The 13,586-nt window shown below is 43.0% G+C and overlaps 3 protein-coding genes across 5 annotated transcripts; 1 reads left to right on the top strand and 2 right to left on the bottom strand.

Moving 5' to 3' along the window:
- Positions 1 to 9: 9 nt before the first annotated feature.
- LOC143508631 (uncharacterized) lies at positions 10 to 4,218 on the bottom strand. Its single transcript, XM_076997293.1, has 6 exons — positions 3,892 to 4,218; positions 3,116 to 3,463; positions 2,932 to 3,029; positions 2,739 to 2,792; positions 2,027 to 2,140; positions 10 to 1,928 (listed from the first exon to the last, which is right to left on the bottom strand). The coding sequence occupies exons 1-6, from the start codon at positions 3,941 to 3,943 to the stop codon at positions 1,863 to 1,865; spliced, it is 732 nt and encodes a 243-aa protein (XP_076853408.1). The 5' UTR covers positions 3,944 to 4,218; the 3' UTR covers positions 10 to 1,862.
- A 253-nt stretch (positions 4,219 to 4,471) lies between these two features.
- On the top strand, positions 4,472 to 7,786 carry kdelr2a (KDEL endoplasmic reticulum protein retention receptor 2a). The gene is made up of 5 exons (XM_076997294.1): positions 4,472 to 4,740; positions 5,809 to 5,909; positions 6,025 to 6,183; positions 6,342 to 6,594; positions 6,681 to 7,786. The coding sequence occupies exons 1-5, from the start codon at positions 4,650 to 4,652 to the stop codon at positions 6,713 to 6,715; spliced, it is 639 nt and encodes a 212-aa protein (XP_076853409.1). The 5' UTR covers positions 4,472 to 4,649; the 3' UTR covers positions 6,716 to 7,786.
- LOC143508633 (lipid droplet assembly factor 1-A-like) lies at positions 7,028 to 10,042 on the bottom strand. 3 transcript variants are annotated; one of them, XM_076997295.1, is made up of 5 exons: positions 9,905 to 10,042; positions 9,317 to 9,423; positions 9,073 to 9,241; positions 8,840 to 8,978; positions 7,028 to 8,744 (listed from the first exon to the last, which is right to left on the bottom strand). In XM_076997295.1, exons 2-5 carry the CDS (start codon positions 9,341 to 9,343, stop codon positions 8,678 to 8,680), a joined length of 402 nt encoding a protein of 133 aa, XP_076853410.1. In that variant the 5' UTR covers positions 9,344 to 9,423; positions 9,905 to 10,042; the 3' UTR covers positions 7,028 to 8,677. The 3 variants fall into 3 exon arrangements, with proteins under 3 accessions (XP_076853410.1, XP_076853411.1, XP_076853412.1); XM_076997296.1 differs by lacking the exon at positions 9,905 to 10,042 and adding an exon at positions 9,720 to 9,803; XM_076997297.1 differs by lacking the exon at positions 9,905 to 10,042 and adding an exon at positions 9,578 to 9,701.
- Positions 10,043 to 13,586: the final 3,544 nt, after the last annotated feature.

Raw genomic sequence — 13,586 nt, forward strand, 5'->3', positions numbered from 1 at the left:
CCATTCAAATCAATTCAAGGTTCTTTATTGGCATGACAAATAATGCTACATTTGTATTGTATTCCCAAAGCCCAATCTAATACCATTAACACTTGAGTTCACAGCTCTAAACACTGCAAAATTGTTTGGAGTTATTATTTGTATATAATCACATATGTACCTACACGTGTGTGTGTGTGTGTGTGTGTGTGTGTGTGTGTGTGTGTGTGTGTGTGTGTGTGTGTGTGTGTGTGTGTGAGAGAGAGATATGATCACACGCTGTCCCTCTCACGGTGGCAGGTCATGACGTATTGAGCTGCAGTAGTCTCTATGTAGGGCAGTTTCTCTGGATCAAAGAGGCTGTTGAATGTGGGGTGTTTATTATTGAATTTGTTACAAATTTCAGTGAATTTTAGGAAATGTCAGGAAATTAGCTGTTTCAGTTTTGTTCAGTTTGCAATCCTGGCATGTTCTGTTTTACTTTGAAGCCATAAATTGGTGTGATTACTGATTAAAATATTTGAAACCAAATTTTGATTGGGATTTCTGCAAAGATTTGTCGTTTTATGGCATAGAAAGTTTTTCTTTCTTTCAGTTCACTCACTGCCTGATGAAAATTCCCTGAAGAACTGAAGAAGAAGTAATTTGGGTTAGGGTTATACAGGTTGATTACAGGTTGAGGAGCTTCTGATCTAAGTGTCTTGATTTCTTGTCACTTGCTCAAATTTGTATCGGACTGAGGTTTGGGGGTCGACTTCTACCGGCAAAAATATATTTTGTACAAATGTGAATTAATTAATAACAAAACAATACACATCTGCCTGCCTGCTCTTCCTCCTCTTCCTCAACCTTCTCCACAATGTCCATGACCTCCAGGCTCTCATGCTGGCCTGTCTCTTCACATGTTAAGGCCCCATTGACTGTTATAGTGTTAAAGTGAGCAGCAGCTTGATCTTAAGCTGACCAGTGGTCTAAGTGAGCTTGACCATGATGCATATCAGAAATGGCTTACAGGATAGAAAATATGGATAGAAAATACAGGACTAGCGTATGCAGAACATGACATGCTGAAAATAAACAAATTCAAGTTATATTTTATATAATTAAAATACATAATAAGCATTATATATCTCACTATAATATAGATGGGGAATTATGTAAAACAAGTGGACTAAATTAAGATATGCAAAAACACAAAGACTTACCATGATTTAACCATGTGAGTACAGTACCACACTACACCAAATACCACACTCTAACAATGAATGATTTGGATATTGAACCAAAAAAAGTAATGTTTTATTTTTATTTATTTGTTGGTTTTTTTTTATATAAAGCCATTGCTTACTGAGCACATCTCAGCCTCATTTAGCATTATTGTACAGTGTGTGATTATGTGACAAGAAATAATTAGATTGTGAAAAGCAGCAGCACCAGTAATCCACTACACAAGCAGTGTGATTACACAGGTCTGACATTTCCCAGTTTGGCAAAGCAGCTCTGACGCTTTGCTGATAGATTGTAAATTTGAGATTATCGTAATACAGTTCAAAGAAGATGATGAAAAAAGAAAGAGCAGGCTTCAGTAGCATACCTTGTGTTTGATAACTGCATTTGAAACATACCCTGCCAGATTATTGGTGGATATTTGCAGCAGAAAATAGCATGTGTCACCTCCAGGCTCTTGCATTTCTGGGACTAGCCGCAGGATCTGACGGATCAAGCCTTTTACTGGTTTACTCCTGGCTCATAGGCCTACTGGTTTAGGTGAGCACTGGACACTGTTTAAAGGGCAATGTTTATCCTGACCAAAAGCTGCCCGCCTGAATGTTGTATCCTCTGACTGTCTACTCTCTTTCCTCCTTTCGTCTCATTTGTCTCGTTCATCCAGTCTTATTCAGGTTTTGGTAGATACTTTCCCTCTCAGCACGGCACTGGAGACTTTCAAACTGTAAAATAAGGGGTTACCACGGAACTTAAGGAAGGAGTTCATTTCGTTTATACAGTCCTATTTATTTTAGAAAGATATATAAAATATCAAGTGAACCTTGTTTTCTGACGAAGCTTCATTAATAGAGGTTCCTCTTCCACTACGCAAGTTCTTCTTCTTGTACAATTCTTGCACCACAGCTCTGAAATGTACTCTCCTGGTTGAAGTATTCTGAAAACATTAACAGGAAACTACTATCTAATTCCTTCTCTTATGAAACCAAAGAGCACATCTAGAGAAATAATTAGAGGGCAGTGGAATATTGCCTTGAATTTGAATATATCTAGACCTCTTAAAATTAGACTATGACGCCATTTATCCTCTCTTTCACAGTTATGTATCCAGAATGACACCATTTATCATTCGCAAACAGCACAAGCCCCCCACCTTTAGCTTTCCCACACAATTTGGGGTCTCTGTCCGCACGTATCATGGTGAAGCCGGTAATGCTAACAGTAGAGTCAAGGGTGTCGCTATTCAGCCATGGTTCAATGAGAAAATATAAACTGCACTGGCGGTAAGTCCTATCATTCTTCATCAGCACTTCCAGCTCTTCACATCAATAAGAGCGTACATGAATTTAACTAAAATTAATTAACAGACAACATGGGCAATTGCAATGATTTAAGTTAATCTGAATAGGACAGATAGTATATTAAATATTCAGTCACAGCACAAAATAACAAATACCAAAAAATTAGTCTTAAAACACTTTACTGAAAGGGAAGAGTTACCTTTTCTGAAGTTATAAAGTAAAAATCAGCTATACCTTAATCTGACTTGTTCTCAGTCTTCTTTGTAAGAACAATGTGCTTCCTCTTGTCTGGTAAAGTAAATTTAGTTCAGTACAGTTGAAGTTGAATGCCATGCAAGGAAATAACATGGTAACCTTTTCTTTAGTTACATCATTCTATGATTTCGCAGTATGCATTTCATATTTGGCTTTTAAACTTCAGACTTACCTTTATACAAACGATGAGGCTCAGGATAGTGAGGCTATAGAGCAGCAGTAATACAGCCAACAGCAGCAGCAGCAGCAGGCCAGTGGTGAAGCTCCTCTCTGAATACAGCACAACTCTTAGCAACGATTAACAACAAATCTAGCTGAATCAATGTGAAATCAGTAACACAGCAGCTGTGTCTTACCTTTCACTGTCACCGTGGTACCACTCCCAAAAGCCTGCATGCCTCTATTAGGGGAATTCAGGGTGTCATTCAGGGTGACCGCGCAATAATACACGCCATTGTCATCCGCCGAGAGGGAAGAGACGCTGAGATGATAATCCTCCAGCCTGTACTTGAGTGGCTGGCCGTCCGTATCCAGCTGGAAGTGGGAGTCTTTCTTGAACACATACCAAAGCCTCTTCAAAGTTGGCGAACCGCTCGTGCAGGACAGCACAGTGGCATGGCAGGGAATGGAGACCGACTGGTGCACCTTCCCAAAGAGCAGCTTGGGCTGGTCCACTGCTACCTGGCACACCTCAACATGTAGCACTGTACTCGAGGGTAGGAAAGGTATCTCATCACCTGGTTACTGAAAGTAACCTACATAATCCTGCCACAATTCTGATTAGTGTTAAGTTAAATTGCTCAAATGTGCAATGGTTAAATGTGGATATGGTTAAATGTAGTATTTTCTTTTAAGAAAAAGATCAGGTATATGTAAGAGCCTGAATATTGATGTATCCTAATTAGGACACACAGCTTAAATTATATTCCAGTATGAGATCAACTGAATGTCATAGGTTTACAGTCTTTAAATAATGACATAACTGAAGTCAAATTTGCCTACTTACCTTTATGTAAACTGTCTAATCCAAAATGAAAGTTGTGTTTAGGCAGCCCAATTCTTCCTTGTTATGTATCTTAACAAAAATGACTTAAATACCACGATTAAATATCACTAAATATCAGCTCCTTACCTTGTGCAATGATGAAAGCAAATGTTAGTGGCACAAATGGGTAAAGTACCATGATGATAACAAATCTGGTTGAAAGTATCACCTTGTGTCTCGTTTGTAGTCCGGACAAAAAAAAGTGTGTAAGAGTCACTGACAGAAAGAAACTTTAAATGAAGAAAGAGAGAAGTGACCTAGCCTTGAGCTTCCTTCCTCTCCCGCAGCCCCTCAGCTAAGTTTGGTGATTCATGGGATTAATGAGACAACATGAGTTAATAAACAAAAAAGCACAGTCAAAAACGTTTACATTTAAAAACATGAAAATTAAAAAAAAAAGATTGATTGAAAACTGTAAGCTCAGCTAGTCTCAGATGTCATAAAAAAATACTGACAGTAGTGGTGATCACCACTGATTATCACCGTATAATACAATCTACTTATTTTATTTAAATATAACATTACACTTTTAATTTTGTATAAAATAAAAATATTTTATTATTTTTCCATTAGAGTACAATGTACTGGAGCCCTAGGCTGCTCACCCTGGAAGACCCCAGTGGGCGTGGCGAACTAAGTTACTACTGTTCCCGGCTTGCATTGTAACTCGAGTTGGCCACGTCCACCGGCCACGTCGGCCCCTGTTCGCCATATTTCTCGGAGGAATGCACTTGGAAAGTGTAGGGATCCGGTTAAAGCACATTTCAGATATTTTTCATTTGGAATAAGAGCGGACCAAAGGTTATTTCCTGCCGTTTTAAGCAAAAAAAACCTTAAAAGCGACAATGAATATCTTTAGATTGGCAGGTGATCTGTCTCACTTAGCAGCAATCATCATCCTGCTGCTCAAAATATGGAAGACCAGGTCCTGCGCAGGTGAGTTTACTGGCGATCTACAAAGAAAAATAAATGAGATGTTAAATAAAACCTTGATTTGTTTATGTATTTACATCTGCATAGGGGTCTTCTATTTCCTGGCTGTACATTTGTGCATGATATTGTCCTGTCAACGATAGCTAGTGCAGTGTTCTCAGGCTAGCTACTGCTACTGCTGGGTTTATTAAGTTTGGTTCTTACCTCCATAAAATGAATCATGTTTTGTTATATTAGACATGCACGGGTCATTTATTGCTAATAAGAGGTTTATGGTGATTCCAGTGTAAAATGCACTTTTATATATTCTGTGTATATGCTCCTGAATTGCCCGTTTTGAGGGCTAGCTTTAGATGAAGTGACGTGCTAGCTAGACAGCTATGAAGGTTTTTATTGCTGACCTGGTTCAGCTGTGGGGATGTTGGCTGGATAACTGGATAAGTTAAGTCGGCTACCACTGACCAAGTTGGCTAGATTAGTGTAGGAAACCAGCGAAACACCTGATGGCCTGGACCCTGTATTTGTTGTTTGTTGCTATTAGCATAATCAGTTAAGTGGTTTGTAACGACCTAAATAAAGCTAGAAACATGTATTAGCCTGGTTATCTATAACTAGCAGGTTATCCAGCTGTCAAGCCAACTTTAGTCACTTCTTTTGTCGATGTCTTGGGAGAGAAATACATTTGAGGTTGTGCTCAGTGTGCCACATATGCAAACTTAGCAAACTAGCATAATCCAACAATGGTCAAAGTACATTTCGTATAGATTTACTTTGTTAAAAAGAGATAAAGGCGAATGACCTGTTATCAAAACCATTAAACTACGTTATCCAGCATGCACAGCATAATTATTAAATTATTTAGGTGTGGCAATGCGTTATGTCATAGAACATGTTTGTAAATGTCAAGTGTACTGCATAGTAATAATGCCCTGGACTGGGTGTAATTACAAGCACGCATCGTTACGATTAATTACAGAGAACAACAATCCTATTAGGAAAGGGACAGTTATTTAAGTGTCTAGATCTTTAAGAGCTGGGCCCTAAAACCTCTACAATAATTCTGCTCCTCAGGAATTTCTGGGAAAAGCCAGATACTCTTTGCCTTGGTTTTCACAACACGTTATCTGGATCTTCTCACCTCCTTCATCTCCCTCTACAACACAAGTATGAAGGCAAGTAACCTGCATTTAATGTTTGTTAAAGGTGAAGCTTTAGTCAGGAACAGACACCAAGAATTACCATACTTGTTGCATTCATCAAACATCTGCCTTTTATATCTGACAACAGATCATTTACATTGGATGTGCCTATGCCACCGTCTACCTGATCTACATGAAATTCAAGGCCACTTATGATGGGAACCATGACACTTTCAGAGTGGAGTTCCTTATAGTTCCAGTTGGAGGTCTGTCTTTTCTGGTCAACCATGACTTCTCACCACTGGAGGTATATGCAAACACATTTGCACTGTTGGTTACCACAGCAAAATGTATTTTATGCCGCTATTGCTTTACCCGATTTCATGTTTCTTTTTGCCATATCTGAGCTCTAAATACATTGTGTGTTGATTTAACATTAGTTATACCTTTTTACATTGACAACAGATCCTGTGGACCTTCTCCATCTACCTTGAGTCGGTGGCCATTCTCCCTCAGCTCTTCTTGATCAGCAAGACCGGAGAGGCTGAGACAATTACGACCCACTATCTGTTCTGCCTGGGTGTCTACCGTGCCCTCTACCTCTTCAACTGGATCTGGAGGTTCTACTTCGAGGGCTTCTTTGACATGATCGCCATTGTGGCCGGGGTGGTCCAGACCATCCTCTATTGTGACTTCTTCTACCTTTACGCCACAAAAGGTGAGCTTCGGTGAATGTACAGACGGGGCATGGTGTGGTTTTATGATGGTGAATGTGTGTTGACGTTCTGTCTCTGGTCCATACAGTGCTGAAAGGAAAGAAGCTGAGCCTACCAGCGTAAGTACCAAAGAGCAAAGACCCGTGTCACCGTTCAGACTGTTGCGGGATTGGCACGGGCTGGTACTGCCCCGGCAAGAGGCCGAAGGCAGAACATTGCTGGATTTGTGTAACGTCACCTGGATTAAAAAAAAAAAAACAGAGAAATGGCTCCGCAAACTGCAGTGAAGATTTCTCTGGGATTTGGCACCAGTCTTTGTTTTTTTGTGTTTTCTTCAGCATCTTTGCAATACCGTTAGTGCTGTTTAAAAAAAATAATAAAGCAAAAAAAAAAAACATAAAAAAGGGAGGGGGGATTATTTTTTTATGCGAGGTGTTCTACAGGATCCAGCTCTAAATGTTAGGTTGACTTGATTGAAAAAAAATACTCGTACCCAACAAACTCTGCTTATAATGTTGTACTTCTGGAAATTTGAGATTATAAACCCAATATTTTTAGAGAAGTCATGTATGTTTCTCAGTTAAGAAACTTAACTATCCAGAATAATTTGTTTTCATTTCAGTGCATCACTTTCCTTCCATGCTAAAATGAAAGCCCTGTAACATTCTATTATTGATCAAATTCACACAAATGCCTTATATTAATTTCAGCTATATTGTGTACAGTATATAAGCAGAGATGTCCCCTTGTAAACATATCAACCTTTGTGTAAACAAGAGAATGTGAGAACATTTTGTACTGCCACTTCAGTCAGCACTGAGTTTGTATTCTTTATGTATTGGCTCCAAATTACTGTGTATTTTGTATCTAGAATGTTAGCATCTATCAACAGTCTTGATGTAATATACATGGTAATAGTATCCTGCAACTAAATATTTGTTCATATTCAGTAATTTATTGCAAAAAACCCAAGAATTTAACATGGTCATGTATTCTCAAAAGCAGTCTGGAGTGTGTGCGTGTGTGTGTGTGTGTGTGACAGAATTCCTATTTTCCCCCTATTTTTCCCCCAAGCTCATAACTTCTATGATTTGTAGATTGTGCACCCTAGATGTTTCCCCAGATGCAAGTCTTTCCTGTAGTATTTCCTTTTTTTGTTCATCGTATCACCTCCAATAAAAATTTTACAGGCCACTGTTTTTGCTTTTCATTATTTTAAGGCTTTTTAAACTACATTGATAGTTTATGCAGTTTTGAGAAAATCACCATTTGACCTTTGAGACATTTTATCCTTTTACATAACATTTAGCTGGATTGCTGTTGCATTTACTTCATGGGAGTGATTATAACAGGACCGCACATTTGTATGACAAAGCACTGTATCAGACTCTAGTCTAATGGCTCCATTTTGCTTTTATCATCTCAAAACTTGTAAGTACACAACTAGTACAATTTGTGCAAATAATGCTCAGATGTCCGTAGTGGAAAGGAGGACTACTATGCTGTGACATTGTTATACAGAGTTTGACTTATTATGTCAAATTAATCAAGTTTCATATCCCTCACAGATGAGTTGCAGATCTTTTGCATTTTATTTATACAAACGCTAAAGCTCTAGACTACTGCACATTCTTCTTCAGGAAAACACTAATGCAATGTAGCGATGGGTCCAACAGTTTGGGAAGCCACACTTATTTTACATTCCACAGTAATATTATGACTATTTGAATTTGCTGCTCTTTGTTCCAGCCTTTTTCAGTGATGAATCACTGAAGTCTCTTCCTCTAGATTCCAGTCCACAGAAGTCAACACAACTGGCATGTTAAAATCTTGGCATTACCTGTTATTGCACTGCCACTGTTGTGCTATACTGCATTTGGTATGGTCTTACTATGCAGGAAGTACAGTCCAAGTTAACTTCTAAAAACTCATCGCATTGCGTTCTCCTGTAGGTAAGTGCAGTTCAGTTGTTCTACTCAAAAGAATGACCCTTTGATTTATTGGAGGTTTCACTGAATGGAGCTTGAGGGTTTCTCCCTGGATCCCAAATTATATGGAGTGCACAACAGTTATGCATGAGATGCATTACCAGACAGGTTTTCTGCTCCTTTTTGTCTCTGTGTGCTCAGTAGAGACTGTCTGTTCAGACACTCTATCCAGAGAAATAAAGAAACATAATTAGGGTCATTGACAGTAATATGGTGCTATCAAATACTTCTGTGAAATCAGCCAGGTGAGCTTTTGTACCTAAGCAAGAAACAGTAGTTCAGCACATGTGAGGTAATGATGTACAAGGCACTCAGGATACAGGAGACAGAGAAGGCAACCACAGCAAGGCAGCAGAGCACACACAGCAAGCTGGCCCCTCCTGCAATCAGCAGGAAAACTACAGGGGAAATGGCAAACAAGGAGAAGGCATTAACTCAACTTTTGTATTTGCATTCCATGCACTGACGGATATGCAAATTCTCCTAACTCACCTTCGACAAAGACGAAGAATGTTGTAACGGCAACGAACGTAACAGCAGCGAATGCCAAGAAAAGCCCGACAGGTACTGAAGCGATTACACCGAATACAAGCAGAAACAGCGCGACGAAGGGCTGGTCACTGAGATACCTTCCCACTTTAGTATTCAATAGTCCTGCTATCTAAAGATCAGGGAAGAAAAAACAATCAGATAATGGAAAGGCGTCCTTTTCTGAATCCCACGAGGTTATTCTCACCCTGGGGTCACCACTCAGGTCGTCCATTATTCTAACATCTCCCTGGAGCACCAGCGTCTACGTAGGAAGCGGAGCTGCATTGCAACACGTCGCCGTCCCTACTTACCCTGGGTGGCAAACGCCAAAAAGACAAATAGGTTTCCAGTTACATGCACCTGCACACGTATTCAAGCTCACCAACCTACTGGATGAGCACGATGCAATGTTAACTTAAAGTCTCGTGAGTGTTGTGAGCTGCCACAGCCCATGAAGTAGCTCAACTGTGTTGGGTGAGGAACAGTAGGACAGCTAGATAGCTTGTACTGTTAGTCGGAGATCTAAAACAGATTGCATAACGGTCTGGATTTAACTCGAAACTGTGGAATTTACTGTTTCAAGATAATCTTTATGGCTAAATGCTAACCAGATAAATTTAAAAGCCGCAGCAATCAGATAACTCCAGACGTAGCTGAGCACGTGACCTTAGATTCTACTAACTTTAGCTTGCTGCAACGCACCAGTTATATATAGACTTCGTAACTGGGCTAGCTTTTCTCTAGTTAGTGATCAAACAATTTTGAGTTAACGTGCATAAACGAATCCCGTTACCTGGAAATCACCCCCTCAAAGAAAAGCCCATTGGAAACGTCAAGGTCTAAATCAGAAATTACGGTAAAATTAAGGTTGCCATGTATTCGAATCGATCTCCTTTTGCAGGGTTTGCAAAGCATTCCTTTTCTGCTTGCTATATATACATTCTCAACAACAGGAAATAGGCGAACAAAAATAAACGTATCAACCGCTGTAAAAAAAGTTTATAATAATAATAAATTTTGTATATATATATATATATATATATATATATATATATATATATATATATATATATATATATATAATATGTATATATATTATATATATTTATATATTTATATATATATGATATGATAGCATGATAGGCTTTTACGCTAAAATGTATTATATGTGTACTGTTATAATGACTTTCTATGCCATTTATCACTCGATGTCACGGTGAGGGGGCCGGGTCGCCACCAGAGGGCGCGCAACCCGGCCAGCAGCCGATCCCAGCACACACCCCCGCGCACGCAACCACTCCCACAGTCACAATCACCAGTATACTGAACACCTGTTTCTTGTTTACTTTGCTCTTCTTAAGCCCGCAGGTCGTCTGGTCCAGTGCTGCACATTGCCGCTACATGAGTGTCTCTGGTCTCTGCGTGTCCGTCACTGCGTTCCCTACCTGTGTGCGCGCTAAGAGCTTTACCTTGCATCACTTGCAGTGTGTGCGTTACGAGCCTTACTAGTGTGCGCTACAAGCTTTACCTTGCATCACTTATAGTGTGTGCGCTAAGAGCTTTACCTTGCATCACTTATAGTGTGTGCGCTAAGAGCTTTACTAGTGTGCGCTACGAGCTTTACCTTGCATCACTTATAGTGTGTGCGCTAAGAGCTTTACTAGTGTGCGCTACAAGCTTTACCTTGCATCACTTATAGTGTGTGCGCTAAGAGCTTTACCTTGCATCACTTATAGTGTGTGCGCTAAGAGCTTTACTGGTGTGCGCTACGAGCTTTACCTTGCATCACTTGCAGTGTGTGCTAAGAGCTTTACTGGTTTGGTTGCCATGGACAATAAACATCCTTCTGTTCAACCCCCGTCTTCGGCGGCCTCTGTCCCGATGCCTACGGCATCACAGAATGTGCAGCCTGGAGCAGCCGGAGGCGAGGGCACCTCCGCTATAGAGGTATTGACCCACCAAGGCATCGCCCTGGGCCGACAACAGCAGGAGCTCCAGGAACTCCGCGCAATGGTAACCGCTCTGACGAGCTGTATCCAGGCTTTGTCAGCGCAGACGTCCACACCCTCTCCGAGACCGCGGACACCGATTCCTCCTCCCGAGCCTTACAACGGGAATCCGGAGCACTGCGAGGGCTTCCTGGTCCAGTGCAAACTATATTTTACCAGCATGCCCCACCTAGTGGATGCGGAGAAAGTCGCCTTCATGGTGAACCGACTGCAGGGTAAGGCACTGGACTGGGGAGCAGCCCAGGTCAGCGCAGAGAAACCCTGCACACACCTGCTATGACCAGTTCGTTCACAAACTGCGGGCGGTGTTCAACCACCCTAGTCGCGGGAGGGTTTGTGGTCAGAGCCTGTTGCAGCTACGTCAGGGAAACCGTAGCGCTGCCGATTACGCCCTGGAGTTCCGGACCCTGGCCGCCAGAACCGGTTGGGATGAAGCCGCCCAGACAGACTTCTTCATAGCGGGGCTGAAACCCGACCTAAGGGCGGAACTGAGCTGTCGGCCCGAGGGAGAGGACCTGAACCAGGTGGTGCACCGAGCGATAACCATCGACAGGTTGCTGCAGGAGCGAAAAGGAGGAGCTTCCTTTCACCCCGCAGGCTCCTGTGCACACGCCGCCCCGTGAAACCACGACAGTCAAGCCCATGGACTTGGGTACTACCGTCCCCCCTCTCACTTGGACCGCTGGTCCAAGGAGGGGGCGGGCTAGGGTAAGTCTCTCTCTGATGGGTGGCGACCTGTGGGCGGGGGTTTTATTTCTCACCGCACTGCACCAGTCACCATACACGTTCAGGGCCGAAGGGAACTTATCAGTTTTTATGTAATCCCTTCCACGCGCTATTCAATCACGTTAGGTCTCCCCTGGTTTAAGCTCCACAACCCCGTCATCGACTGGTCCACGGGTAAGCTGCTGAAGTGGGTAGCGCCCCTACAGGGCACCCGGTCTCCCTCCTGTGTGTTTGCGCAATCCACCAGCGTTGAGAGCCCTAACATCAGCTCCACCCCAGTCATTCCCGCTCTGTACTGTGATCTAGCGGAGGTGTTCAGCGCTGCCAAGGCCACCCAGTTACCACCCCACTGACCCTGGGACTGTCACATCACCCTCAAGGCAGGTACTACTCCACCGCGCGGTCGAGTCTATCCACTTTCTCAGGAAGAGGAGCGGGTCATGGCTCAGTATGTTAAAGAGGCTCTCAGTCAGGGCTATATTACTCGCTCCACCTCTCCCGCCTCAGCCAGCGTCTTCTTCGTGAAGAAGAAAGACGGTGGGCTGAGGCCATGCGTAGATTACCGAGGGCTCAATTCCCTCTTAGTGAACTTTGCCTACCCGCTGCCTCTAGTGCCGTCGGCGCTGGAGCAGTTAAGGAAGGCTAAAGTTTTCACTAAATTAGATCTGCGCAGCGCCTACAACCTCATTCGCGTACGCGAGGGTGATGAATGGAAGACGGCGTTTAGTACCTCTACGGGGCACTACGAGTATCGCGTCTTGCCTTATGGCTTGGCGTCTGCTCCGTCATTCTTCCAGGCGTTCATTAATGAGGTCTTAAGGGAGTATTTGAATAGATGCGTTGTCGCTTACATCGATGACATCCTGATCTATTCTCCCTCCTACGACCAACATGTGCGTGATGTAAGGGCAGTTCTGGGCACGCTCTTGCGCAATCGGTTGTATTGCAAGCTCGAGAAGTGCGAGTTCCATCTCAGCGAGATGAACTTCCTAGGCTACACCATTAGGCCAGGCTCCATGCACATGCAGCACAGGAAGGTGGAGGCGGTCGTGAAATGGACACAGCCTCACACACGGCACGAGCTTCAGAGGTTTCTGGGCTTCGCGAATTTTTATAGGCGGTTCATTCGCGCGTATAGCCAGATAGCAGAGCCCCTTACTGACATGCTGAGAGGGGGAGGGGTTAAGCTTCGCTGGACAGAGAGATCTACGAGAGCGTTCAACCAGCTGAAGCAAGCGTTTGTCGACGCGCCGGTTCTGCACCAACCGGATCCTAACCGTCCCTTTATAGTGGAGGTAGACGCGTCGAACGTGGGAGTAGGCGCGGTGCTGTCACAGCGGCCGAAGAAGCATAGCTCCCTCCGTCCCATAGCCTTCTACTCTAAGAAGCTCACCGCCGCCGAGCGCAACTACGGGGTGGGAGACCGTGAGTTGTTGGCTATGCGGAAGGTGTTCGGTGAGTGGAGACATTGGCTGGAGGGAGCTAAGCATCCATTCACCGTGCTTACCGACCACAAAAACCTGGAATATATCAGGACCACGAAGATGGACGCCTGGGCAGGAGAGGTAAACTGTGGGAGAGATATGCCGGCCCGTATGTCATCCTGAGGCGGCTTAACCCAGTTACATACCGCATCAGTCTGCCCAAAGACAGACGTGTGTCGCGTGCGTTTCATGTGTCCGCTCTCAAGCCATACAGAGCAGGTGCACTGGAGGAGGCCTCGACGTCACGGCCGCCCTC

The sequence above is a fragment of the Brachyhypopomus gauderio genome, chromosome 2 (assembly GCF_052324685.1).
Source record: "Brachyhypopomus gauderio isolate BG-103 chromosome 2, BGAUD_0.2, whole genome shotgun sequence".
NCBI lineage: Eukaryota > Metazoa > Chordata > Actinopteri > Gymnotiformes > Hypopomidae > Brachyhypopomus > Brachyhypopomus gauderio.